The sequence below is a fragment of the Pelodiscus sinensis genome, chromosome 16 (assembly GCF_049634645.1).
Source record: "Pelodiscus sinensis isolate JC-2024 chromosome 16, ASM4963464v1, whole genome shotgun sequence".
Lineage (NCBI taxonomy): Eukaryota > Metazoa > Chordata > Testudines > Trionychidae > Pelodiscus > Pelodiscus sinensis.
The window spans coordinates 27,296,572-27,324,178 of NC_134726.1; the positions used below are offsets into that span (position 1 = coordinate 27,296,572).

The 27,607-nt window shown below is 50.7% G+C and overlaps 2 protein-coding genes across 3 annotated transcripts in view; both read right to left on the reverse strand.

Annotated features, from left to right (window-relative positions):
* Window positions 1–1,737: 1,737 nt before the first annotated feature.
* LOC102458324 (retina and anterior neural fold homeobox protein 2-like) lies at window positions 1,738–5,799 on the reverse strand. Its single transcript, XM_075899526.1, has 4 exons — window positions 5,705–5,799; window positions 4,477–4,577; window positions 3,007–3,164; window positions 1,738–2,064 (listed from the first exon to the last, which is right to left on the reverse strand). Exons 1-4 carry the CDS (start codon window positions 5,797–5,799, stop codon window positions 1,738–1,740), a joined length of 681 nt encoding a protein of 226 aa, XP_075755641.1.
* An 8,505-nt stretch (window positions 5,800–14,304) lies between these two features.
* The window catches only part of INTS1 (integrator complex subunit 1), a 41,347-nt gene continuing 28,044 nt past the window's right edge, over window positions 14,305–27,607 (reverse strand). For both annotated transcript variants that reach the window (XM_075899571.1, XM_075899572.1), the window contains exons 31-48: window positions 27,160–27,414; window positions 26,548–26,707; window positions 25,650–25,790; window positions 24,659–24,839; window positions 24,458–24,581; window positions 23,738–23,868; window positions 23,478–23,565; window positions 22,777–23,003; window positions 21,495–21,618; window positions 20,116–20,249; window positions 19,510–19,702; window positions 19,097–19,224; window positions 18,212–18,324; window positions 17,562–17,675; window positions 16,424–16,494; window positions 15,695–15,786; window positions 15,443–15,552; window positions 14,305–14,906 (exon numbers count right to left, since the gene is read on the reverse strand). In XM_075899571.1, coding sequence (XP_075755686.1) covers window positions 14,791–14,906; window positions 15,443–15,552; window positions 15,695–15,786; window positions 16,424–16,494; window positions 17,562–17,675; window positions 18,212–18,324; window positions 19,097–19,224; window positions 19,510–19,702; window positions 20,116–20,249; window positions 21,495–21,618; window positions 22,777–23,003; window positions 23,478–23,565; window positions 23,738–23,868; window positions 24,458–24,581; window positions 24,659–24,839; window positions 25,650–25,790; window positions 26,548–26,707; window positions 27,160–27,414 — 2,502 coding nt within the window. In that variant the 3' untranslated portion in view covers window positions 14,305–14,790. The remainder of the gene's footprint in view (window positions 14,907–15,442; window positions 15,553–15,694; window positions 15,787–16,423; window positions 16,495–17,561; window positions 17,676–18,211; window positions 18,325–19,096; window positions 19,225–19,509; window positions 19,703–20,115; window positions 20,250–21,494; window positions 21,619–22,776; window positions 23,004–23,477; window positions 23,566–23,737; window positions 23,869–24,457; window positions 24,582–24,658; window positions 24,840–25,649; window positions 25,791–26,547; window positions 26,708–27,159; window positions 27,415–27,607) is intronic.

Here is a 27,607-nt window from a genome sequence, read left to right on the forward strand (position 1 = left end):
TTTCTTCATTTCTGTGCATTGGGCAACTCGAGACGGAAACACATGATTCTTAGCCCATGTCTGACTCACATTCCTGGCCTAGCGTCTTTGCTCTCTGGGCAAGGGGGGGACAGAGAGGGAGTTTCCACAATACACGATGTGGCTCTAGAACATTTATATGGATCAATTCCTTTCCTAAGTCTTTTTTGATCATCATCCAACAGGAAGAATAAGCAATATGACTTTAAAGGCAGCAGCATCTCTAATAAGCCAACACTTCTGCTCAGCAACTGACACCAGAAAACTGGTGGTAGAGACCAGGAATAGGGTCAGCTCTTTGGATCTGGTAGAGCATGCTGCTTGCTTCCTTTTTCAGACTTTTCCCATCCCTTTCCATTCATCATAGGATCATAAATATCAGAGATGCAAAGTCATCCGGGGGGCGGAATGGTCACCTAGTCCCCATAGCCAATGCAGAATTGGCCCTCACAGTACAGTCCGTTTCCTTTGACTGTGGCTATGCTGGTACATTTTGACCAGACTGATGGGAAAGAATTGATGGGGAAAAGAGCTCCCCTTCGCTCCCATGAGCCTGATGCTATAGCCATTGACTGAGCCAGACTACAAAGAAGTTAGACTTTTGTTTCCCTTCCTCACCCCCCCCCCAGAAGCTGTTTCAGATACACCCTCCCCCCCCCCCCCCACACACACACACACCCCTTCGCAGACAGTGGGCTGACTGGAAGGACAGATGCTATGCCCTCTATAAAGCAGTCACTTCTGCTTAATACCAACCCCCTCCCCACGACACTCCTCTGGAATCTCCCGCACGTCAGCACCTCACAGGGTCTGACTAGAGGCAAAGGACCAGCGGCTGATGAATTTTAGGAATTGTGGCCACCCCCAGCCCACACACTTTCTAAGAAGCTGAAACACCTGCAGAACCTTGGGGCCCTCTTGTGGTTTTGGGCAGTACAGCATGGAAGAAATAACCAGGAAGCACGGAGTTGAACAATGAACCCTGGCTCGAGAGGGGCCAGTGTGAAAAATAGCAACACTTTTTCCGGGGGAGGGATGGCATGGTTGTGCATAGAAGACAGCGCCCCTAATCAGGAGACAGGCTTGATAAAAATCGAGACGTCTGGTCCCCCTACCTGGCTCTGGTTAGCAGGTGAGAACTCCACAGGGCCTCAAGAGCCAGGCTAGAATGTGAAGACCAGGTATCTGCATGTCTCATACCTCCACACCCCCACACAGTTCATGGGCCCCATTCTGCGTCTCTGACCCAGAGTAGAGCGACAACATCCCCCTGCCAACCATGCGCTAATGCATGTGTTCTAGTGAAGGGATCCTAAGAAATAAGCATGGGGTAGAGGGTGGGTATGACCCTGTTCAAATATAGAAGGATTTAACCAGGGTGTCTTAGATCCAAAGTCCCTGTACATGCTGTTGCCCCAGTTGAGTGCAGATGCTGGGAAATGTAATGCAGATGCCAAAGAGAAAGGAGTTCAGGCAACAGCTACCAAATAGGGAAGCACCAAGGGTGCTCAGAGATAGATGAGGCTGGACAACAGGCTTGGGAAGCTCCTCTAGATGGTGCCTCCCATGCTCCCTGCCCCATTCACAAGGTTATGACCCCCTAAGAAATGTCACAACAATCCAGGGCCCAGAGGTTGGAGAGGTAAGGGACAGGGGCGAGACATCAGGAGCAGTTTAAGGCCCAGAGCCCTGCTGGGACTCATTTAAACCAGGCTGCTCCTAAGCAGCAGGAGGGTCAAGTTCAGTCTCATGCTCTTTTGCCTTGGCCCGCAAGCTGGTGGTGCTGCAGGAGCAAATTTCTTCTGTCTTTGCCCCAAATTCCTTGTACAGGGGAGGCCGAGGAGGAGGCTGTCCTTTGGGACCAGCACTTGGCCAGTGACCTGGGTCTTTTTCCAGTATCCCAACTCCAGAGCTCTTCCTTGAACCTTCCGTTGCCTGGGGGGCCTGGGGCTTCTTGTGTCCCAAGGCCAACGAGCCCCTAACGAGGCCTTGGTCCTGCAGTTTCAGTTGTCTCCTCAGCTTTGCCCTGCGGTTCTGGAACCACACCTAGGGAAACCCAATGGAAAAGAGGCATTAGCAAACCAGCTTGTTGCCTGCCTTCACTCTTGGAGACGGTTACCCAAGGAAAGGTTTTAAACCAAAAGCAGAAAGTTCAGATCATGTCACCTAATTAGGGGAAATTTCATTGCAGAAGTGTCTCTCTGTCTCCGTAATGCCCCCAGCAGATTCCTGAGCCCGCAGTCAGTCCCAGAGGGAGAATCCCTGACCCGCTTTATACCCTCCGCGAGGGAACCGGACACTTTCGTATGGGCTCCCAGCACACCTCTCCCTCCCCTCATGAGCTGGGGCTGCAGAGAAACCAGGGGACATGAGCAGCTCTCTTATTCTGATCCAGTCAATGAGTCTCAAGCCTCATTGCCCCACCCCAAATCCAGGAGGGATCCATCACCCTTGCTTTCCAGCTGCTCAGGGCAGCTGTCGAAGTGACGAGAGGGGAAACTCAGGCCAGAGAGCAGGAGCCGGGCGGGGTGGATCCCACACACTCAACTGCCCCACCATGCTGCTGGGTGCCCTCCCCCTCTCCCGCCTTACCCATTTCCCAACCCTGAGAGGAGATGAGCCTCACTCCAGCTCTCCCACATTGCCTGTCCGGACCTGTGGCTGCTGAGTTACCGCCACCGGAGCCAACAGGCAGACAGAACTGATCCCGCCATCTAAGGGCTCCCACCTCTGACCTTCCCCCGCCCAAGGCAGACTCCTCGGTCACCAATGGCAATGGGGCTGGAACATCGACAGGACTGGGAATAAGCACAGAGAAGAGCAGAGCAAACAGGAGGTGACAGGGCCTCCTGCAGCAGAATCCAAGCCCCCGGCCTGGCAGCCTCAGAGGCTGGGGACAGTTTGTTTGTTTGTAAACTCTGAGGACAAGGGCAAGGTGCTATTGCCAAGGGTTAGCCTGGAGCACGGTACCCCATGGGTGTCCGGTACCTGAACCCTGGCCTCTATCAGGTCTAGCCGGAGAGCTAGGGCCTCCCTCATGAAGACGTCAGGGTAGTGTGTGGTCTCAAAGGCGGATTCCAGCTCCTCCAGCTGCCAGCTGCTGTAATTGGCTCGGGCTCGTCTCTGCCTCTGCGGACGAGCTTCCTCTGGAGGAAAACAAGGCCAGTCACGATGACCCCAAACAAGCCGGTCTGATGATCCGTACTAGCTCAGAGGCCCAAAGAGCGGACAGTACCCTCCACTGGGCACCGCACTAGCCCTGCCCCCAGTGTGCAGCCCTCCATTCACTGCCCGCTCACAGAGACAGAACTAGCCCTGGACCCTCCCGTGCACAGCAGGGCAGCTACCTCTCATCACCGACTGGAAGACCTCGGTCTCAAACACATGAGGTGACCCCTCGTTCTCCTTTTAAATGAAGAAAGCCCCCACTCCTGAGTAGCTCTAGTTCAGTCAGCTGATTTCATCTGGACCATTTGCTGTAGGGACCGAGTGCATCACAATCTCGAATGTTTTTCGGATGGGACGGGTGACATTAAGGTCCTGGTCGGCATAGGGGTAGGGCCCTGGAACCCCCGCCAATGGACTGAGACCCCATTGCACTAGGTGCTGTACAAAAAGACGGCCTGCTTGTGCTCAGACGGTGTCATAGGGCAGCTGGTGCCTGGGCATACATTAGCCCAGCAGCTTCCCTGGACCAAAGGAGAGGCACCCATCCAGCCAAGTGAAGAGCGCAAGGCTACACCTGGGACTATCATGGGCTGCTAGTGGCAGCTGGACTGAGACAGTCTGCCCCCAGGAGAGAAAGCCACATCGGAGTGGAGCTAAGGCTGGTGGCAGGTCCCCAGACAAGAGGCCAGGGGTACGTGGAAAAGCTGACAGACTGGGAAAATGTCCAGGGAAAGCAGCCAGAGGCCCCAGAGAGGAGTGTCCCTGAAGCTTGAGCCTAAGGAATGAGTTCACAGGCTGTTTTCTGGCTGTTCGCTACTCACTAAGAAAATACCCCTCCCCCCCCTGAAAAGCCTGGGCATGGCAGCTCTGGGGCTGGCCAAGGGACAGATGGGCACCTAACCCTGAATTGGCAAAGCCACCAGTGAGCACAGTGTGTTCCTGGGGTCAGTCACATCTTTATTCTTCCCACTATCCCATTCCAGCCTGCTTTGTACAATACATAGTGTAGAAATGTACACTGGGGCCTATGGGGGGGGGGGGCATTAGCACTATTTTTTCTATCCTTTCACTTGCCATGGTCCCTGGGTTCCAGCTGGGTAAGGTCTAAAGAGTGGGGATAACAACAAACCAATACATTTTAAAATCTAACTGACTCCCCCTCTGACACAATTGTGTCATTTTAAATTCCAGTATCTGGGAACCTTCCCGTGGCTCAAAGCAAAGACTGTGCGTCCTGCTGGAAATGGGGGAATTTATCCCTGTCCCTTGGAGTCCTTCCGTCTTGTGTACCTGAGAGGTCCCCCAGCTCCTCCAAACCTGCGCCTTGGCTTGCCAGCAGCAGTGCTTGTTTGCAGGGCTCTGGAGGGCTGTAGTGCTGGAAGAGCTGGTAGCTGAAAAGGGGAGCTGGGAGGAAGAGGCTGCAAACAGGAGTGGATCTGAGGTGGGCTGAGAGAGAAGGGCTGTAGAAGTGAGAGGCAGCTGGGAGTGAAGATGCCGTGTATTCTGAGCTGAACATCCTCCTCTAGGGTCACACAAGCAGAGTTGCTGCACCTGGGTGGAAAGGAGACAGCTGGAAGATTCCTGCCCTTCTGGTCCATGAGGATCCCACCACATCCACCAGAGGAGAAGGAAAATGAGAAAGAGCCTTGACCATTGGGGAGACTTAACTCCAGTTATGCTGCAGTTCAGATTAACCAGGGATACTGCTTCTGCAAGAAACTCCATGGTAGACCCTAGAGACCCTCCTGGGCTATATCCTGCCGGTTTCTTGGCTCAGATGTAACAGCAGAACAGATCTGTGATACTACAGCATTTCAGGGCCCAGCCCAAAGTCAGCACATATGGACTACTGAAGCTGAACAGAGATCTTTTCAGCCTCAGAGCACCTCTGGGGTCAATTTTAGGTTTCTAGCAGGGAGGTTCTCTCTCCAAACCGCCTAGCCCATCCCTAAAGAAAACAATGCCAGTTTTTGTTGGTTACTTATATAGCACCTCCAGCGTGCTAGGCAATCTACAGTATTCGCGCGGTAGTAACAATGACCTTGAAGGAGCCCACATTCCACTTGCCAACAAACCCCAAAGACATGAAATTCAGGGAGGATAAGTTACCAGCTGAGAAGATGGAAGGGGGAAAGAGAAAGAGACAAGTGAGTCCATCTGCACAGGAAGAGGAAAGAAAATGTCCCTCCCCAAGCTAATGTCACCCCTTCACTCCTCAGCATTATGGATACTCTCCATGCTGAGGAGAATCAAGTTCCAGTCCAGAACTAACCAGGATTCCTTCTCCCATTAGGACTGCACAGAACACCCCCGTTCTGAGCGGCTGTGAATCCCAAAGCAAACACAGCCCCTAGGAACATGGCAATCTTGACACAGTTTGAGCCAGACAATGTTCCAGGCGGGTCTTAGGTCATGGTGGAATGCAAAGAGGAAGATGCATTTCAACAGGCAGGAGGACAGTGGGGTCTGGGAACCCACTCTCAGAGCATTCCTTCCCCAAATGTTCTCCCCATCTTACCTGCACGGAGTAATTCGGAGATCTGCAGAGCAGACTGAATCTTGAACAGGTGAGCTCAGGTGGACTGGAGGATTAGAGGCACTGTTTATATTCATCCAGGTACGGCCGGGAACAAAGTGGAGACGGGTTCTCACCCAGCCCCTTTTTCTTAACCAAAAATTAATGTGAGGTTCTGATTAAATTACTGTGGTGGTCAGGAGAGTCTCTGCTGACCAAGATGTGTCCAGTGAAACCTAGCGCTGGTCTGGACTTACCTAGGTGTGTGTATGTAGAAGGCAAACTGCAGGAGAATCTCTGATCACCCACTTGACTCCAGCAGGTGTGAAATAAACTTTTTTTACCTGAAGCCTCTTCTCCAAGGCCCGCCCCCCTTCAGACACTAAGTTGACTTCTTCACTTCAAAGAAACTCCTCAATCAATTAGTGGGAAGCTTGAGCCGGGATTGAATTTCCAAGCAAATATTCCTACTAATGGCTCCCTTGCAGTGACCCGGAAAAGCTGTCTCACCTGCAGGAGCAGTTCACACAGCTCTCTCTAAACAAGAGATTCCAGTTGAGCCAAATGAGACATCTGAAGCTACCTCCACTTTACATGGCATCATATTCAGCATAGAGGGAGCCCCAGGCTTTCCAGTCAAGAACAGATTGTCCTGCACCTCTCCTGTCTCCACTGCTCCATTTGCACAGGTTATTATAAGTTTCTCTGATGGGAACATGGAGCAAGGGAATGAAATCCCACAACGCCAAGATCTTCTTTTTGCCTTCCAGGATTACTCCACACCTACAATTTCTGGGCATTTCTCCTACTGTTTATTTCCAGTTGGATTTTGCTCAGTTTCTCCAACGGCATGATATTAATTTTGCTCTTGTGACTTTGCAGGAGGAATAACGAGCAGTTAATGACTGTGTCCAACAAGAAGGAACTGAGAGCGACTAGATAAGCGTAGAAGCCTTTGGAACTTGTTGGAGCAGGGCTAGAAGAAACTCAGGAATATGAACAGAGGACAGAGCATGGTTGGCTAGAAGAACCAGAAGTTAAGTCCAGACGTCACTGAGAGGGCAGTGAGTTCCTATTGACAGGGGTGAGTGAGTCCCTGTGAGGCAGGGAGTGTCTCAAACCAAGGAGGAAGCAGTCTTCCAGCCTGCTCCCTCTGCAGGAGGCGATCGAGTCCCCACCAGCCTCCCCCTGAAATCTCTGCCACTCACCCCGTGCCACGGCATGGAGCTGGTTCGTTATTCATGTGGCTACTGCAGAAAGTACAGTGCAAAGCCTGCCACCACCAGGAGCAAGGGCTCTGGACTCTCCCAGTTCCTCAGGATCAAGCACCAGGCTTCAATGGCCCTGCAAGATGTGTGAGGAGATGCAGCTCAAACTGCTGCTCAGTCACCCCCTTTGCCCTCCACATGCCACAGACCAGGGAGGGAAGGCAGGCTTTCTCCATGAGCTTTTCCACTCTGGGGCCCCACCGCACCACAAGGGGCAGACCTCCCACCTCGGCCCCCAGCCTGCATCTGCAACCTACCCACTACACACATGAAAGAGGTAGCGATGAAGTGACTGGGGCGTGCAGGCTGCCGCGGGGCTGGACTGAGGGCAATGAGCAGAGCTAGTGCAGAACCTGATGTGCTAGGCATGGAACAGGGCCAGAGGAAAGGGGCTTGGCAGAGTTGAGGGGCAGATAATTGCGGAAAATTTGCACCGGGCTTTCCGTACTGCCCTGCCTGCAGCCCTTTGTACCACAGCTGAGACACATTAAGAGAGAGAGGAGACGGACAGACCCAACCTGGCCAGGCCTGCCTCAGACTATCAGCAAACCTGCTGCTGTTCCCATCTGTTTCTCTCTCAGCCTCCTCCCTAAGGCTATGTCTGCACTACAGCGGCATGTCAGCCCTTCAGCGCAGACTCTACAGCAGGGGTGGGCAATCATTTTTGAGAGGGGGGGGCCACTTTGTGAATTTCTGAAGTGGGCACAGGCCACCCCGGAAAGGGCGGGGCCTTGGGTGGAAGGGGTGGGGCCAGGAGAGTTCGAGTGCTTCCCCACCCATAGACCCTGAGTGGCCTGGGAGTGGGAGAGCACGTGAAGTCTTTGTCCCCCGCCCTGCCCGGGGTGCCCGGTGCCTACGGAGAACCACCAGCTGTTATGAACAGGAAAGAAGGAAAAAAGGAAGAAAGAACGCAGCAGCATCAGGAGGGGGCTGAAGGGAGGCTTTCCCCTTAGTTTGGGAGGCACCTTGCCTCCCCTCACCTCCCAGCCACTGGGAAGGACCGGGGAAAGGGAGCAGACAGTCTCTGGCCCCCCTGCCTGACCCCACCAGGGGCGCCCAGTTCCATCTGGTGCGGCGCACCCTGGCTGGAGGAGGAGACTTTGCGTGCTCCCCCATCGACAGGTCTAGATTAGCCTGGGAGCAGCAGGGTGGCTGCAGGCCAGACCAACCCGCCAAGCAGGTTGATTCAGCCCATGCAGGCTCCTTTGCACACTCCTGCTACAGCCACAAGAGGGGTTCTCCCATCACTGTAGCTAGATCAGGGGAAGAATTCGTTGGTCAACCTGGCACTGCCTACACCGGGGGTAAGGTCAGTATAGCTGCAGCTTTCAGGAGGGTGGATTTTTTACATCATAGCTTTGCCAATGTCAGTTTTCCATGTAGCTCAACTTGATCCACCTGATCTAGGTAAGTGGCCAAGAGCATCCGGGTCTGCCCAGGTACAGCTGCAGAGTGTCCCTGCCCCTAACAAAGGTGCAGGGGCGGAACAATGGTTCAGATTTCTATAACAATCTGTCCCAAGAGGGAAAGCAGCTTGCACAGAGGCCAGACTAGCGTGTGTCTTAGAGGACAATGGGAAGGTGCTCACTAGCTTTCCCACGTTGGCCTCTTCCCACTAACCTGTGCCAGTTAAAGGCCTGCAGGCTTTTATGGGGTTTCTGCTGACTGCAAACAAGGTGACGGGCCTGCACACCAAGGCCATCAAGACAAGTTCATCCATCTTACAGGGCGTGGGGAAGCACTGTATGTATGCCTGGTGTGTGTATCTGGTTTTGAGGACTGTTAATAAAAAGGAGATGAAGTAGGATATTACTGCGTAAAAGACCCCGCAAACCTGCCAAGGATAAGGTTATTCCTGAGCCTTAGAATCATAGAATCATAGAATAATAGGACTGGAAGGGACCTCGAGAGGTCATCGAGTCCAGCCCCCCGCCCTCAAGGCAGGATCAAGCTCCATCTACACCATCCCTGACAGATGTCTATCTAACCTGTTCTTAAATATCTCCAGAGAGGGAGATTCCACCACCTCCCTTGGCAATTTATTCCAATATTTGACCACCCTGACAGTTAGGAATTTTTTCCTAATGTCCAATCTAAACCTCCCCTGCTGCACTTTAAGCCCATTACTCCTTGTCCTGTCCTCAGAAACCAAGAGGAACAAATTTTCTCCTTCCTCTTTGTGACACCCTTTTAGATATTTGAAAACCGCTATCATGTCCCCCCTTAATCTTCTTTTTTCCAAACTAAACAAGCCCAGTTCATGAAGCCTGGCTTCATAGGTCATGTAGGAACAGGGGAGGGTGGATGTCCCTAGAGAGTGCAAGTATTTTGTGTGGGTAAGAGAGAGGGAAGTGTTCTCCGACTGTAACTGGATCCCCCTCCACCAAGCTGGCCGCATTCAGTCCTGGATCATTTGCAGAGTAAAGCTGAGACATCCCTTGCGGGGGAGGAGGAAGCCCCAATCGCTCACACCTCAGACATCAAAGCAGGAAACACAGCCAGCAAGAGGAGCTCACCTCCAGCAGCGCTTGCCCAGAGCAGCTGATGGAGAAGAGCCAAGGCAGCATGAGGCGAAGCTGGGAGGTGAGTGGGGTACACACTCCGCCCCACCAGCAACCTTTCCCCTGTGAGGAGGCAACTGGTTTGCTCAGAATCACCCATTAAGCATCTGGGCCAGTAAAAAGCTTCCTAGTCACCTGCTCACCAGCAGTTTACACGTCACTGACACTATCGCATGCAGCCACAAGCGGGACACAACAGACATGGCCATATAGCAAGCACCCCTGCTTTCCCAGGGTGAGCAATCCAAGGTTGATTGCCTCCCATGGAACGGGCTCAGAAAAGGATCTACCTACTGAGTGTCTAGAGAAGTGTCAGTGTGTGCAGAGCTGGGATATACCAGGAAAAATGCTAATGGTCTGTAAGTCACAGAGCGTCTCTCCCTAGCCGTGTGTGGCCAGTGGCTGCCTCATGTGGGAGAGGAGTTCCCTTCTGGAGCTCAGACACAGCTCTCCTACCTGGCCGTGCTCAGGAGACAGGAACTCAGCCCTAGGGGCAAACGTCTGCACCACAAAGCACCAATGGGCTCAAAAGGGAACCCCAATCCTCCATGGCAGTGTCTCAGCACAAAGGCTCAAGGATGCTGGGTTGCCACCTGTGCCTCTCTAGCATTGCTGCTCGAAAGAGACCAGCCGTCCAAGGCAGATGAACAATGATGGTGACTCCACTGGGCTCCTCTTCCCCATTCCCAACAAGTTGAGCCATTTATAACCCTCTCCCCTCACTTCTCTACCAAGGGAGTTTTAGATCACGCTCCTCCAAAGCAGGGGAGGGGTTTACAAGGCCTGCAGTGGATAGTGCTGTCAGTTTAGCTCAGCTGGGCTGCTTCCTCTTGGAGGAGGGGAGGAGCGAACCAGCTCAGCCCAACGGAGATGAAACCCAGTTATAAACAAGCACTGATTAAAAGGCGGGCCAGTGTCAATGCATCCGTAACGCCGCCGCTAACCGTTTTAGAACTGTCACTTCTCCCGTCCCCGATAAGAGGGGCTGGGCTCCAGGCCCATCATCCCGGCATTCCACTCCAGCGGCAACATGCTCTCCGCCTCGAGCTGTCTCGGCACTTCAAGGTGCCTCGCCTTCAAACCGCTCGCACAAAAGCCCCCAAATTAAAAGCACCGGGAACTCAACCTGAAAATTAATACTGGCATGCATTAGTGATCCTATTAGTCTCCTGCCGCAGCCGCCGCGCTGCATTCCCAGCCGCGACGATGGATCGCAGCTGGAACATCTAACTCTGTAATTCTAGCAGGCTCCAGTATTTGTGTCTCCATCCCCATAGGATCCAGCATGGGAGGATTGATTCAATGGAATGCACAGAAGGCAGCAAGTCATAAGCAGTGCCTCTTATTCAGTGAGATAAACGCAAACTCCAACTAGGCGAGGGGGCTGCAGCCGTCCTGCCAAATCAAATGACTGCACCAGTCACATCTTTGCCACCCACGTTTTCTCTCACATTCCCTCCTCCTGTGAACTAACTTGCTGGTATCAAAAGGGAGCGTTTCAAAGCCAGCGACATGCGGTGCAGTTGCTCCTCACTGTGCACTATCAGCAGTCTTGCTTGTCTATGGCACCAAGTCCCCACAAACACCCTCTGCTATTCCAGACTGGGATGCCGGCAACAGGGCTGTTTGCCAAACACACCTGGGAGACCCCGTGTTTCTTGAACAGAGGCAAACTAGCAACCGACATGGTGTTTGGTTTCAATGTTTAATTTATTTGAACAAAGACTTTGAAATCCAACTCTGGATCTGGGATTTCCAATGAAGCCTTTTCTGTAGGGTGGTGGGGGGTGTTAGGAGTGGGGTACAAGCTGTCCCAGAAGAGCTTGGCCAGTCTACTTCATACTAACCTCCTCTCCCTTTTATTGCCTCTGCCTCCAGACATTCCCATTCCATCTGGAACAGTTCCTCAAATCCTGCCCTGTAGCCTTCTAGCTAGTCCTGACCTACACCTCTTGGGGTGACACCGGCTTAGTGTGACGAACCTGTGGAGAGGTTTAGTAAAAGGACTAATTTCAGAATAGCCAGCAGATTTCACCTATCAGATGCGAACTCAGGGCATTAATCCCGCTGTCACCGAAACCCAAAAACAATGTTATTGTCTTGATTTTCTTCAACAATTTCTTCACTTAATTCATTTCTAGCTAATTGTTACAGCCCCTTCATTGGCTGTAAAGCAGATGCTCTGGAAGACAGGAGCACGTTGCATCATTAACTGTTGGCTCTAATCTCTTTATTTAAAAGGCCAGGCAGAGAATGATGGGCCGTGGTTAGAGTTGCTTGAGGTTTTTGATACCCCACCCCCCCTTTCTCCTTTTCCTAATGGGTTCCCCTCCCCTGTGAACTGGAACCAGTGAAGAGAGTTGGGGGAAAACACCAAAAGGGCCTCCCATTTTTTCCCAGGGCACATGAAAAGGTGCAAGACTAACAACACTGGAGAACAAAGTCTTCTTATCCCCAGAACAGGGAGCAAAAAGGCAGTGGCAGTCAAGTTTCCTCACTGCTGTCTCAGGCTGGACAGAGGGAAAATAGTTTAGGAGATGTCTACACTACACAAGTCCTTAACTCTGGTTAGCTAACTTGGGGCTAAGACGACACTTTTTTCAGCAGTGTGGACATACCCTTAGGCTCCACATCCATTCACGTCTTGGTCTTTCTTCTGAGAACACCAACCAACAAGCCAATTGTGATGTGCATCCATGTCCTTGAGGAACATACTTCTCCTGCCAGTGCATTTCACTGCCCCAAAGCAATGAGGTCACAATGCCCATCTCTGCCACCTGCAGATTAAGAGGTGAAGGGAGCCATACCTTAGTTATTGCTCATTTACTCATTACTCTGCATTAAACCAAACTGCACTGACACCATTCCTGGGGTAAAGCAAGAGACTAAGGGGAAAGAAACAGGACAGCCAGCATATGAAGCAGAGACTAAGGGGATGTGTTTAATTGCAAAAGAAGCAGGGAACCTACCAGCCCAGGGGTCAGCAATCTTTTAAAACCAAAGAGCCAAACTACATCAAAATTCAGAACAAGTGGTCAACAAAGAGCCGTATAAGAATGCCCATTTGCAGGACTGAAAACATACAACTTAATATTATTGGTAATTGACATGGTGATTAATAATAGCATAAATGAAACGTTGTACTCACAGACTTTATTTAATAGGACTTCTGCTGCTGCATCTTTTTGCACAGTTCTTTGAAGTTTACATCGTAACTGGTCAAATCCAGCTTCATGTACACATTCAGACTGTCTTCTGTCAATCTTATGGTAGGGACTGGGGATGTGGGGATATGATGGACTCAGGGCAGGGGGTTCAGGTATATGGTGAGCTCACGGTTGGTAGGGGTGGGGGGTGCAGGAGTGTTATGATGCTGCAGCCAGATGGGGGCTGGGCACCAATTGGGGGCTTGTTGGCCAGGCTTCATTTTTAAATAAAGTAAAATATTATGTCCAACACAAAAGGTTTCAACATTGTCTTTATGGCAGGAGCAGGGAACCTTTTTTGGGTTGGAGGCCACTGACTCACAGAAAAATCAGGGGACCACACAAGTGAGAAGTAAAAAAATTCTTCCAAAAGCCCCCAACCCTCACTGATGTAGTCCCCCACTGAAACACCTCACTCCCCTGGTGCTCCAGCCCTATGGTGGGGTGTAGGGAAGACTAAGGTTCAAGGCTTTAGGTCATATTTATTCTTCTGGGGTTCCAGGGTCAGTGGATTTTGTGGGCCCCCCTAAGTTCTGAGGGGGGCCAAAAATGAGGAGGTAAGTGTGTGGGACAGGGCTGCCAGTGAATGGGATACGGATGGGAGTGCAGGAGGTGGGGTATAGGAGGGGGTGAAGGGGTGAAGTCTGGGTGGGAGGTAGGGTGCAGGAGCAGGCTGGGAGTAGGGTGTCTGGTTGGGGGGGGAAGGGGCAGGAGCAGTCTGAGGGCAGGGTGGTGGGTCAGGAGCAGGCTCTCTGGCTGGGGGAGGGTGAGTGAGTGAGGTGCATGAGGGTTGGAGGGGGGGCACTTATTTACTTTCATGCTGCATGTAACACGGCCTCCCCCTGCTCCCATTTGCTGGGCAAGATTTGCGGGGGAAGCCTGCAGGGTGTCCTAGGGGAGAAAAAAGGCAACGCACATGGAGCCATCTCTGGTTCCCCACACGCTGGAAGAAGGAAAAGGACAGTGCACAGAGCCATTTTATTCCCCGTACACCAGATCCGGAGGGGAGGCTCACGGTTTTCTCCCCCCACACAGGAAGCCGATGCTGGCGTTCCAGTCTTGCGGGGGGCTGTAGTGCCAGCGCTGGCCCCCTGCTGCACGGGGAGCTGAATTGGGGCTCCAGAAAAGCCGTATCAGCAGAATCCAGGGGTAAATGACCAGTGGATCATCAAAGATGCGTTCTGTGTAGACCCTGCTGCCATGGAGATGTTTGCGTGGGTGCAGCAAGGCATTCTTTGTTGACATACAACAATAACAATTAACAGCCATTCCTACCGTGGGAGCTCTGGCTGCCATGGCCCAAACATGGAAATCTGATCCAGCAGATGCTGGGCCCAATTCCATCTCCTCCGGGGGATGGTTTTCTGCTTGCACAGCAGAAGGAAAAATGAACAAACAAACCCTTCCGGCCAAGGGGAAGAGTCCGCTTTGGTTGTAGAGGGCTGCAAATAGGTTTTCTGTGGAAGTTCTGTCTTGCAGAAACAGCTGTCCAGAGGGAAGAAGGAAAAGAACAGAACCTACAGCGGAGATGCTGTAATAGCAGCAGGGAGCAGAGAAAGGGAGCATAATAGAAACTAGAAGAATTTTAATTTACAAAGGAATCACAAACTATAACACTGAGTCTCTTGCTCTGTACAGATTTCTGGATTCCCTCCAACACGTTAAGGACAATCCAGAGGTCACCAGTTTAGAGAGCACCACAGCAATTCTCCCTTCCTCCACCCCAAACAGTATGGCATCCCGGATGTGAGCTGGTGATTGAAGTTGTAGGCACTGTCCAACAGGAAGTGGTAAATGCCATCTCAGATCCCAGGAAGGATGTGGTCCCCTATAATACGCAGTGCACAGACGCCCTTTTGCCTTCACCAAAGTGATGTCTTAAGTAGGATCTATCCCTGTATTCCATCAGACCGCAGGCAAGAGCTCTCCTCCTGCTTAGGCTGCCCTTCCACGGTGGGTCTCTCTTATCCCCTTCAGCATGCGGGCGGGAACGCAAGTGCCTCCTCCCAGCCATTCACGTCCACTGGACAAATCAGTTCCCAGGACATGGATGTTCACATCATGGTTTCCATATGAAGAACTTTCAAGGCCTCTGAAATCTGGGAGCTGGTGTCTATCTGTCCATACATGCCAACCAGAAAGGCCCTGTGCAATAATACTGCTGCATGTTCTGTGAAGCGGAAAAGAGAAGCATAAGAATTGATCTGACCAGCCCTGATTTACCAGTAACCATCAGACGGCACAGAGGAAATGCTAGGACTAGTCCCAGCAAGAGAAACAACAGTGCAGTCGAACTAAGTTTTAAATTCTGCAGATGGGGAAAAGGAGGAACTACACACTCACCCCCAAGCACACAATTAACACTCCAGACAAGTATATGATGGATACAAAGCGCCTTAACTCAAAGGGGAAAACAGTGATACGACCAGAACTATTTGACAGAGAAGCCAATGCTGGTCAGACAGGGACTCGCTGCAATGAATCCCTTCTGTGGTGTTCAGAGTGAAGGTACCACTGGGCAGGCCAGCAAATAGCACCAGACCAAGCAATAATGTCTAGCGAGAACTTCCATGGAAATTCCAAGTCTCCAGCACAGACAAAAATAAATCCGAGACTGAAAGCAGTTGAAGCAGAGACCCCTGGGAAATCAGCTTCCAGCCTCTCGCACTTGAGTGTGCAACAGTAAACGCAGAAACCTAGACTTACCTTGGCAGAGAAGGGTGTATTCAGGCAGGTTTCTCAGTGCTGTCTGCACCACCTCGAAGTCTCTGCTGCCAAGGCAGTACATGAAGGTGGGGAGGAAGTCAGCAGCAATGCTGGGAACAAAACACAGCCCTGTCATTACAATCCCCACCCTTAGCATCCAGGGAACAAGAAAGAGTCCAAGCCCTATGCAGAACAAAGGAGAGAAGGAAGTGACTCAGGAGCATGGCATTCATGGATATCGCCATTTCTCACCTGGGGTTGTTCTGAATTGAGCGCAGAGCTAGGCTGAAGGCCAGATTCCGGCAGGACTCTTCTGAAGAGCTCATCAACCTTTGCAGATGAGTCTGAGAGGAGACAAGGCTGATCAGCAAGAGACCCCATGGCAACATTAGGTGCAAGCCTTTCAGACTTACATTACCACCTGCGCGGCACTGCTCCCGCCCCGCTAACCATCTATCCACCAGGTAAATGCTGAGCCAGGGTCATGGCAAGGGGATTTCTGTAAGAACCATCAGCCAGTTCTGAATGCTTTAAGCATCCAGAGTGGGTTTTCTCTTGCTCTGTGCAGGGCAATTTTGATTGACATCCATTTCCCTGGCCCCTTGTTAAGTGTTTCTTGTAGAACGATTCGCCTTTTTCCGTAGACCGGTATTACGAGGTGGTTGCTTAGCCCTGCTGGAAGCTTCTCCTTTGAGTTGAGAAATGCTCACCTCTAAGGTGGTAGACCTCATGACTAGAAGGGACCCAGCGTAATGGAGAGAAGGGAAGAGGAAGTGTGTACGTGTGAGCAAGCATGTGTGTAAATGACTTAGTGCACACAATCACGTGGCAGTTGATGGCCCAAACTAACTAAGGAGGTAATTTCTCAGAACTGGCCTACCCACAGACAATGGGATAATGATGTGATAAAGCAGAGGGAAGACAGAACCTTAATAAACTGTGCAAGGGGACCTAGGTCACTTCTGGGCTACATCTACTCACCGCAAAAAAGGAGAGAATTTCTGGTCGTCGTCTGGACATCTCATCCACATCACTCAGCACCTCCAAGATATCTGGGGGAAGCCAGAGATGGAAAAGGGTAACTCATCTTCACTGATCCAATGCAGTGGCATCAGAAAAGCCCCAAAGGGAACATCTCAAACACAGGAGTCCTCTGCTGAGCTATCAACCTAGCATGCAGAACTAAAGGAGAGCAATCCTGCTTCAAAGAGGACCTCAAAAGGGTGCTGTAGATCAACACCTCCAGAACTGCACCCGCCACATTAGCTGCTAGCATTGCTGTCTGTGGCAAGTTTCAGTACGGGATCAATTTCTATTGTAACAGTAAATGATCTTTACATAAGGCCTTGTACACCAACATCTTGACAAGCAAATCTGCAGACCATGCCCATGCAGGGATCAATTCTCCTATTTCTGAGTTGGGCAGCAGTGGGCTAACCCCACACGATAATGTCTCAGATCAGTACAATGAAGCGTACTGGATACAGATGCTATTAAAAGAACCTTAGGGAATCAAAGTGCAGCTCCCTAGGAGACTATTCTAACAGCTTGAACTTTTGTGGAGAGCACAAGGGGAATTTTGATAACTATAAACAGTTGGGGAGCTGGAACTTAAAATTTTACATCTCATCCCAAATACACCACTTCCATCAACCCAGCACCACAAATGCAGTGCTGGCACCCTGGTTCAGAACTAACCCATGGCCAAGTACCACCCAATGAATCAGCCACCTCACTTCCAAGAGCTCCTAAATTGTATTGGGGGGGCTCCCATCCAAACACAGAACAGGTTCAACTTTGTTTAGGTCATGAGATGCGACATGATTGCATCTCATCATTGCGGCTTTAGGAGACTAGCTCTCCTCTTACAGGGGAAGACCACAGGCTATGGTTTCAATTCTACAGTAACGTGTCTGGCAGCTTCCCTGCACTGGGCTCCTGGCTGCAAGCCAAATACCAAGTTAGCTGATTTTTATCTATATGCTCCCTCTAGTTCTGGTCTAACATTCTTGGGAAGTGCAGCTGGGAGTAGCTACCATACTCCAGTCAAGAGAGGTGGGTAGAAGGATTCCTGTCAGTCAAGTCTACAAGGTGTTCTGGGAAAGCTGTCCCCACTTACCCTCCACAGTCTGGCCCCTGGAGAGTCTTTTCATGTATGGTGCCATTTCCGCTGGAGTGAGGGGAGTGAAGAGGGACACACTGACCAAGGGCAGAGAGCCTGCGGCTGCTTCATCTGAGACAGAGACAAACAGTTAACTCCCAGGCATCCTCTGGGCATCTGGCATTCCCAGCCAATGGATTACCAGGGCATCTGCTCAGAGTGGTACGGGAGAGGGAAATATCCTTAGACTGTAATACCCCAGAATTTCCCAAGGTATAACCCTAACAGGATGAAGTCTATGAGCAGGGAAGAAGCAGCTGTATCCTTGGGAGATCTTCCTGAGGGTCTGGCCTGAAGACAAGCAGAGAGCAGACTCCCTAGCAATATATACCTTTGGGGCTACTATTCCACTGCATTGAGAAGCTCAGAGAATTATGACAAATGAGAAGTCAGCATTTACCTCTTCCAAGGCCCTGGTTTCACTACTGCTGACCAGTTCCTCACAAGAATGTCTATGAGGACACAACCTTCACTCTCAGTTCCTTTCCTTCTCCCCTTCACTGTCCAATTAGGGCTGGGAGTGCAGAGCTCAGGGCGAAGTCCACATAGAAGCAAGAGAGCTTCAAACCATAGCACAGGGGGTAGAGATTAAAGAGTTATTTACTCACCATCCTTTTCTTCTTCAGAGCCTCTGTCCAAGACACCACTCTTACTGGGCAAGCTCAGCCCAGCCAGGAGAGATTTCAGCATCACTAGGTCACTGTTATCTGATGACAGGTCACTATGGTGAAAGAAAAGACATCTCTGGCATAAAACACCAACCATCAGCTCAACGTCATGGTATGGAAAGGAACAACTCAGGGTACATGCATGAATGTGTGGGGAAAAGGAGCCAAGATTCATTTCAGTAACTGTGGGGAAAGGGGAATTAAGGGTAGAGAAGAAGGAATCAAGCAGTGGACAAAGAGGTCTCAGTAGGCATGATAGAAAACAGACAGTAGCCAGAACTGCTGAAGCCGCTTATGGCAACTCGATCTTCCTCCCTCGGAGGGTGGGGAGGGAGAAGAGGTGCAAAATATATTGACCCATGTGCTTGCAGATGGGACCCCATACCCTCTAAGTCTGGGGAGAACTCTGCTGCCATCTGCCTGGAAACATGCAGTGTCTTATGTGTGAGAGTAAGAAAATCTGGTTTCTAATCCTGGAGTCTGTATAAGCTGATACCAGTCATTTAACCATCCTGTCCCTCATTTTCTCCATCTGTAAAAGGGACACTATTGTGCATGTACCTTTTTAAAGCTCTTGGAGATCACTAGGGGAAAAGCCCTGCAATAAGAGCTAAATAGAAACTTTTCTCTTGTTTCCTGTCTGGTTAGGAGACTGACGCCAGCAATTTATTTTTAAGGGGGACAGCAATCTTTACAGATGGCCCTTTGCCTGTGCACCAGTACAAACTACAGAATATTCTGGCAGCCAATTAGCTCCAGGGAGCTGGGCAGTCACAGCTGGGAGGTATCAGAGCAACGGGAATGAGGTGAGAACAGAACACTTACTGAAGTGGGTCAGAATGTTTCTGCAGGAAAGACACAGCTGCCTGGGCATTGCACGTGATGTACTTGTGAATGAACTGGACGAACTTGGTGATGAAGGCAGCCAGGTGACGTGAAGACCTCCTGTAGTTCTGGATGGAGGCAAGGAGGGACACCACACCTAATCAAAAGCACTAACACCCAGATGAAGCCTAAAAGTCCATGTGCTGGCCTTCCCTTCCCTGTTCCTGCACCCGGCTATGTATTTGTACGTGCACACATGTATAGTGTGACACAGCATCCTGAGATGGTCAGATACCAACTCCTCTTCCACAATGGTTGGCTGTATGTCAGGGGTGGGCAATAAGACAGTGGCAGATCACCAGGCTTAGCCCCTGTGGAGCTGGACCTGTCTGTAAAAGGCAATGTTCTCCTACCAGCAGCAGGCGAATGAAGGAGAGAAGACAGTCCCACAGCGCCCCCTGGTGCTCACTCTGGAACACCTGTGGCTGAAGCAATTCCAGGATGCCCAGGACATGGATGAAGAAAGTCAGGTGGTTCTGCTGTCGAAATTCCTGGAAATTGAGATGGACCCGCCCGTGAAGCAGAGCTGCGATCATCGGCAAGTGTCTGAAATGAGAAGTAAAGCATTCACTTCCAAGCCCTCCCAGAGCAACTGGGTAACAGAACAACCAGGAGGTATTCAGCTCCCCCCTCTCCCTGTATTCTACAAGATTTATGTTCTGAGCCCTATGTCTAGCACCAGAACATCCCCCTTCCCACATTTCTCTTCTCTGGCCCCACTACCAAGGAAACCTTTTACTAGCAGGGGCATTGCCTCACCAGGAGAGATGCCCAGCAAATGGCTTGGGTGGATCTGCTGTCCATATAATTTCTATTCACTGGAGCATGCTCCAGACCTATCCTCAGGATTGTATCGGGAATGTTGTCGTCGTTTTGGAACAGGCGCTAATACTAACAGAGGTCCAGCAGAAAAGACTCCAGGCAGAGACCAGTGAGGAGAAGGGGCAGAAGGGCAGTACCTAAGCAGAAGGATGGGGTGAGCCACAGCTAGCTTCCTGCATGCCATGTTGGCATCCCACACGCGGCTCTCAGCTGACTTGGAGTCGCAGGCCTCTGCGAGGAGGGTGATGAATCGGTGAACCAGGGCATCAAGCTAGAAAGAATCACAGTTAAGAAAACAAAGTTCAGTGGCTTAAAGCTGAAAGAGCAAATCTTCAACCTCTAGGTGGGGTTTCAAGTTTCCTTTTAACTAGGGAGAGAGTTACAACAAATTTGATTTTCAGTTAAGTTGCGGGATAAGCCATCAAAGTTCCATCTAGCAAGGGATCTACAGTCCCAAGTCCCTAACAGCATCAAAGCAGGAACTGAAGTTTGCCTGTTTCTCCTTCTCCGATAATAATAAGGTGCCTAACATAACTAGGGATATTATAGTTTAATTTAATAATCATGTAACTGCACCAAATCTTAGCAGTTACACAATTATTCGACTGTCCCTGGGAGTGGGGTGGAGCCAGTTCTCCCAGCCCCACGCCCAGGGAGCCCCCTGCTGCCCTACGCTGCTGCCTCTGTATCAGAGGCAGCAGAGCAGAGTGGGGGCAGCAGCAGCCTCTGCCCATGGGGAGGCCCGAGCTCCCCATGGACAGAGACTGCATCGGCATCCCGGCTGACCCCACCTGCTGCCTCTGATATAGAGGCAGCAACTTTGGGGGTTGCGGGGCTCTGTGAAGCCGATGCTTGTAGGGAACCAGCTTTTAAGCTGGCTCCCCCTGAGCACTGACTCCTGCCTGCCCCCCCACTCACTCTGCCCCGTGGGAGGCAGCAAGGGGGAGCAGGCAGCTTCGCGGAGTTGCTCTTGCTAACCCCCCTCACCCTCCATGCTACTGCTTCTCTATCAGAGGCAGCAGCACAGGAGTGGGCGGGGGGAGGGTAGGCGGCTTCATGGGATCCACTGCTTGTGGGGATCCAGCTTAAAAGCCAGCGCCTAATGACTACGCGCACTCCCAAGGGGGAAGGGGAGGAGGGTGTATAGTTATTAGGATTATCCGATAAGCCAAGGCTTATTGGTTAATTGTTTAAACGACTATATACTAACATCCCTAACCATAACCTGGGGGAATATAAGAGTGTTAATTAAGCCCTTATCACATAGGAAAAAAGCTGCAGTCTTTATGTTGCCTTGGTTTAGACAAGGACAAAATATTAAAGTCCAGCGTGATCTGGAGTTAAGGCAAGTGGAGGGCAGGAGTTCCACATGGAACCAAGGGGAAGAAGGTTACAGTCCAAGGCAGCATGCTCATTCCCTTTTCGCATCCTATCAACTCAGCTCCCATGCTTGTCACATGGATATAAAGAATGGAGACGCACGCTTTGTTGCCTTCATGGCCCTTTTATTCCTTACCTTGCAGGTGCTGCTGTCTGCGGCCCCTTCCCTGGTCAGCAGCATCTCAGGCATGGGCACCAGGAGCTCTGGCAGCTGCAAGTAGATCTGCAGGAGAAGGTCCTGGCAGCGTTTTCCCACTGAGCTGAAAGAGGAAAGATATCAATGCACCATTACAGTTCTAGACCAGGGAGAGCACGTCTGACGTGTATCAGAGGCCTTAATAGCCACATCTGGCTCCTCCACAGCTACAGATACTGAACAGCTAGAGGCAAAGAACTGCAGCCACCATGGTGCTGCGGTCTTAATGGCACTTCACTCTTAGATAGCCTTCATAGAGCTGTCTGCCTTTCTCAGAGCAGTTCTTTGAGGCTTTCTGACGTGGCTGCCTCTGATTCTCTAGTAGAAAGCACTGCAACTGCAAAGCTGCCACTGGGCATATGGCAACTGGTAAATCCCTCTGAAAGTCCCTGGAAGCAGAGTTTCTACACCATGTCAGTGTTAAAAATGCAAATCCTCCCCTCAAAGAGTGAATCCCTCTTTTAAAAAATAACTGTAGTCAAAAACGAGTATACAAAATGGCCCATTCTGACTCAGCCACATGGACAGCACGTGTGCTGGGTCACATTCTGCATCAGCTGGGCGACAGACCAGGCTTTTTCAGCTCTACCATGGATAAGTCCAGGGTTTAGAGTGGTTCAATTTAGATGTGCGCTCTTCCTGTTGGCTCGGTGGGCTTTGCAGTGCTACAGAGAGCAGGTCTCAGCTCCGTTCTGCCATCAGCATAATCAGGGCTCAACAAATATGGAGAGTAGATTGCAATCCAGAAGAGCTGGGTTTGGGTGATCTGCGTATGCGCAGAACGATCTGCACATGCACAGTTCACCACACAGCGCGGCTCGCGAGCGGGGCTCAACGTGGTTCGGCAAGCCCTGAGCATAATCATCAAAACAATCAACTCAGTTCCAGCTGCAGAAGGGATTATTAGTGCCAATTTAACAGATAGAGAGATCATCACAGCTCTCTACCTGCATGACAGGCAGCTAAAAAACGATTTTTGATTTGTAAAATGGAGCAATTCGATCATGAATGATAAAAGAAACACAGATGCCCAAACATCATCGCGTCAGGGTTACAGTGTTTCCAAGTCAACATGAAGGTAACACACTGGGCAGACCCTAGATACATGCTGAAATGCAGCAATCCAAGCAAAACAGCCATGGCAAACCTTAGTCAGGACCCCGGCTACCTAAATAACTTTGCTGAGTGAGAGCCGAGTTGCCATTCGGTTCTGCATCCTCACCTGCTGCCCCACTGCTGAATGCAGCCTGTCAGATACTCTGTTACTTTTTTTATACTCTCCAGGTCTCCATGACAACAGCTGAGCAAAAGGGGAAGCCGTGATTGGATGACTGTGCAGGAGGCCCCCTCTGTAGTCTGGCTTCTGGTTTCTGACTCGGCCAAAATCAGCTCCACCAAACTGATCAACTCTGGCGCCTTTAACTGGAGCACAAACTCCTCTCGACGTTTCTGTAACACAGCAGAGATACTCTTGAGGTGAGTCCAGGGGCAAGGTATGGCCAATAACCTTAGTCACGTTCTCTCAAAGGGAGGACTTTAATCTTTTACATGACAGAAACTCCATTTGCATCTGGCTTAAAAACTGTACCACGCCCACGGCTGGGAAACCATGCAAAATATAATCCCTCAACACTCCAAAACAAGGCACCTCCTTCCTGCACCCCAATTTCTCACACTGAATCTACTTCCATCCCATGGCATCTGGCTAGAAAGAAACAGACAATTCATCCATAAACCGGGACACAGAGCTTGCTCTCCATGCATAAGTGTAGCACAGCATCTTACAGACCAACTGGGGTGCAGGTAGCGAGTCTGCTATTATGCACCTTGGTCCCCCAGACACCATGGAAAACAAGGCAGTGTAAAAAGCACCTCCTTCCTTCTCCCACCCTAAGAGGGACCGGAAAGAATTTAAACCACTACCTGAGGAGTTCTCTGGTCCCTTCCCTGCCAGATCCGAGGGATGTGAATACAGGCCCACAAGAAATCTAAGGATGCGGTGGGATCAAACCTGCCACAACACAGAAAAATTACAGTAGGTTCAGGAGTAAGTTTGAGATTAGAGATGACACAGCCCTGAATTAATACACATACATACACACACACTGACAACTCCAGAAACTGCTAGTGCTTTGGAAGAAGGGAATGTCTGCAAATATAATATTGGTACCTGAAAGACTCACCTTTGCTCCCGGTTTTTGCAAAGCAGAATCTTGATGCACTGGTGCAGCGTGGTCCAACTGGACTGGTGAGTAAGGAGAGCCAACAGATACGGGCGAAAAGAGGGCACCTGAGACCCAGAATAACCTTTAGTCTGGAGAGAACAGAGAGAGATGAAAACACTGAGGTGGAGGGGGTAGGAGTAGCACAAGAAGGCTCATGGAAAAACCCAGAGCACAGGATGAAGATTGTGCATTGAACACGAAAAATAAAGATATCGGATTAGAGCAGTAGTGAAGCCTAACAGTTAGAGCAACTGAAAAGAAGCCAAGACTCGGTTCCAGCCTTGCTCGGGCCCTGCATGTTCCTGGGCAAGTCAGCCTTTTCAAAACATATTTGCCCATCGTTAAAACAGAAGAAAATCTAGCCCCAGGTCTGCGGGGCACTATGTAACTGATCTCTGTACAGTGCTGAGAACCTGGGAGAATGACCAAGATTCCAGGATAGCAGTGATATGGAATGCAAAATCCCACTCAGAACATTCACTATAGACCCTCCTCAGACAGGCTGTCCAGCTGTGGAATTGGCATCACTGTGTAGCGTGCTCTTATCAGTGGCATGAGAACAAACTTCTTCCCCACCAGCCAGTCCACTGGAACAGACTGAGGGATTCAAGTCTTAAAGAATGGGGCTCAAGGAAAGGGCTGCTGTTTAAGATTCATGCCTGGCTGAGAGATTCTTACCTTGTTCCAGGAAAACAGCAACTTTTGCTGGAGGTCTGGGCAGCTGCTGATTACTTCAGGGTCCAGCATCTCCAGCCAATCATTAAGAAGGCCTGAGAACGGTCCTAGACGAGCAGCTTCAGCACTAAGGAGAGCACAGCACAAGTATCAGGAAAGGTGCCACAAACCAGAGTCACCAATACCAGCCACCCCAAGACTCACCTGCTGCTATCTAGCTCCTTCTTCACAGGCGTCTCCTCTTTCTCCTGCAGCAGCAGAGAGCACACCACAGCAATTGGTCTCATGGCAGGACACCGGGCTGTGGTCTCAATGGTAACCGAAAAGAGGACTGTCAGAAGCTCCTCCAGGTAAGGAGAGCGTGTTTCGATCAGACCTTGAAGGACTAAGAGAGAGAGGAAGAGACTTCTTTCAGAGGCTTTGGGAAGCAGCAGGGATTAGTGAGCCAGATGATTGTATCTTTCACAAAGCCACTGAGTACTGCACTCTCTTACGGTGAATCTTTGGCTGTGTCCAGACTCAGGGGTTTTTTCGAAAAAAGTAGCCTTTTTTCAAAAAAACTTCACCTGCATCTAGACTGCAGCCGCGTTCTTTCGAAATTAAATCGAAAGAACACGGCTTTTCTTTTGACGGCGGTAAACCTCATTGCACGAGGAAGAACGCCTTCTTTCGAAAGTTCCTCTTTCGAAAGAAGGCGTTCTTGAATGTAAATAGGGCTTCTTCGAAAGAGAGCATCCAGACTCACTGGGTGCTTTCTTTCGAAAAAGCAAGCCGCTTTTTCGAAAGTTCCGCGTGCAGTCTAGACGCTCTCTTTCGAAAGAGGCTCTTTCGAAAGTATCTTTCGAAAGAGCCTCTTTCGAAAGAGGCTTGCAGTCTAGACATAGCCTTTGTGGGAGAGGGGGCAGTCTTGGAACTGCCCTCTTTCTACAGAAGCTCCAATTCGCTGTGGAAGCAGCACCCAAAAGCAAGCTGTGCGCCTCAGTTCCTGACCCAAGTAGCTTGTAAATCATAGGACAGAATGCAATAAAAGGAGGTAAAACAAGACAGCAGCAACCTTCCAGAAGGTCAGAACCCTTGATCCAGGCAGTCTCCCCAGCTCCGCTCTCCCACCACGCAGTGGAACCAGCATGCACCTCTCTGTTCTGTCCCCATACCAGTGGCAGTTCCAGAGAGCAGCACAGAAGGATGTACATACCTTTGCTTATGAGTTCTGGCTCCACAGTACACTTCTCTCCAGATTTCAGGGTAGCAATGATGGTGCGTACAGTGGAACTGACCACGTCAGGATCACGACGGAATGCCAGAGCTTCTGCCAGGTGCAGGAGCCCCCCTCGAACTGCAGGGAATCACAGCATCAATACCACTATGCCACACTACGTCCTCCTTTGGTCATTCAGCCATCCTTGCTGTGGCTTCTTTCATAGAAATTCTTCACGACTCCTCTCTCTAAAAGCTTAAACACCTGAAACCTGCACACCCTAGCACTTTCACACCCACCCAAAAACCCCAACTGAGAGTGCTGGTGCCAGCGTCACAAGCATGTACAGCCAGATGACCCTATCGCCAGCCCAAAGGCAGTTAAGGCCAGATCTCAAGCTTGTACTTCTGTCAGTGCGCTCCAAAACCCCCACCATAGAAATCCGACCAGATGATGGACAGCAAAATAAACAATGGCATGGAACTGTTTCACCTTGCAGTCTCTTGCCTGTGTTAAATCCGGGAAGACGACTTACACATCTTCAACTCTGATTTCCAGTCCTGAGAGCCCACCAAACCCATTGGCATGCTCTCTAAAAAGCCGTCAGCTGATGGGCCTTTATGGCAAATCATCCTCATGATTTATCATTTTGGCTGAGTCCTGTCCCTATTCGTGTCACTTCAACAACATGTGGATATGAGCACAGTCTAATCTCCCCCAGCCTCTCTCTGTCTGGGGCATTTCTATATTGCTCACCCCATGCTGAAATGACAACCCACCCCATTTCATTCTCAGAATGGGGTGGAGAAATAGCCCCCTAGGACTGAGGATCTGGTTCTGATTTTAACCCTTCTCTGTCCCCTCCGAGATGCACATTTTGCCCAAAGCCTCCTACCATCACTGATCCTATGCCTTGAAGAGTACTGCACAGCAAAGGACTTGAGCTGAGCACGCAGAGGTCCATCTTCCACAGCAGGACTCTCCAGCCACTGCAGCATCTGCATGAGAACTTTAAAGAAGAGCGAGGAGAAGGTTGTGTCCTGGGGTACGCAGCGCTGGGAAGAGAACATCAAAAGTTACAGAAGTAAAGCTAGGCAAGGGACAGCTGGGAGACCTGGTGGCAGTGAGTGTCTGTATGAAGAGGACCAGGCAATAATGCCTGCAGCATGTATGGACACAGACAGGCCACCTGGAGCCCCAGCTCTCAATGTCAACTCTGTGGCTTGCATCAACCCAGTGCATGTCTGGAAAGACTCACTTGCAAGGATGCAGAACGACTACATAGCTCTAGAGCCGTGCCTTCCTTCACTAATACAGCACATCTCGTGAATCCTTCCCTGCTCTGACAGCTAGTCAAGGTGTTTGGCTCTACTGCAGTTACCAGACCCCAGGAGCGAGACTGCTAGTGCTCCAGGCTCTTGATTTTCTAAAGTGGCTAAGTTACCTGCTCCCTTTCCCTCCGCCCCCCACTCCATGCTGGACAAGAGCCCATTCTCACACGGCTCACCTGATACTGGTACAGCTGACGCATCAGTGGGCAAGAGATAAAGTGGTTCCGGTGCATGGCCATCACCAGAGCCCCACTATGCGGAGAGTTCATCAACGCGGCCACTGCCTGGAGAAGACGCACTGTAACTCCTGTCACGGGTTGGTTCCCTTGGCGGATGCGAGATAATTCTTGACCCAGCGCTTGCTGTAATGCCAGGGAGATCGGGCGTGGGTTCGAATTCTGCCACCGGGGATCCGGGTTCAGTGGAAACAGCTGACAGAATATTAAAGATTGCAGACTTGGATGAGAACAAACAAACCAATGGACCATCGGCACAATGACAGCCACTGCATCAGTGGACAGGTTACATATGGTTGGCCCAATGCGGAGAAATTACACTTGGCTTTGAAAGCGTACATTAGAGGGGACTTAAAGGCACCTGTTTGCCAAATACATTAGGGACCTA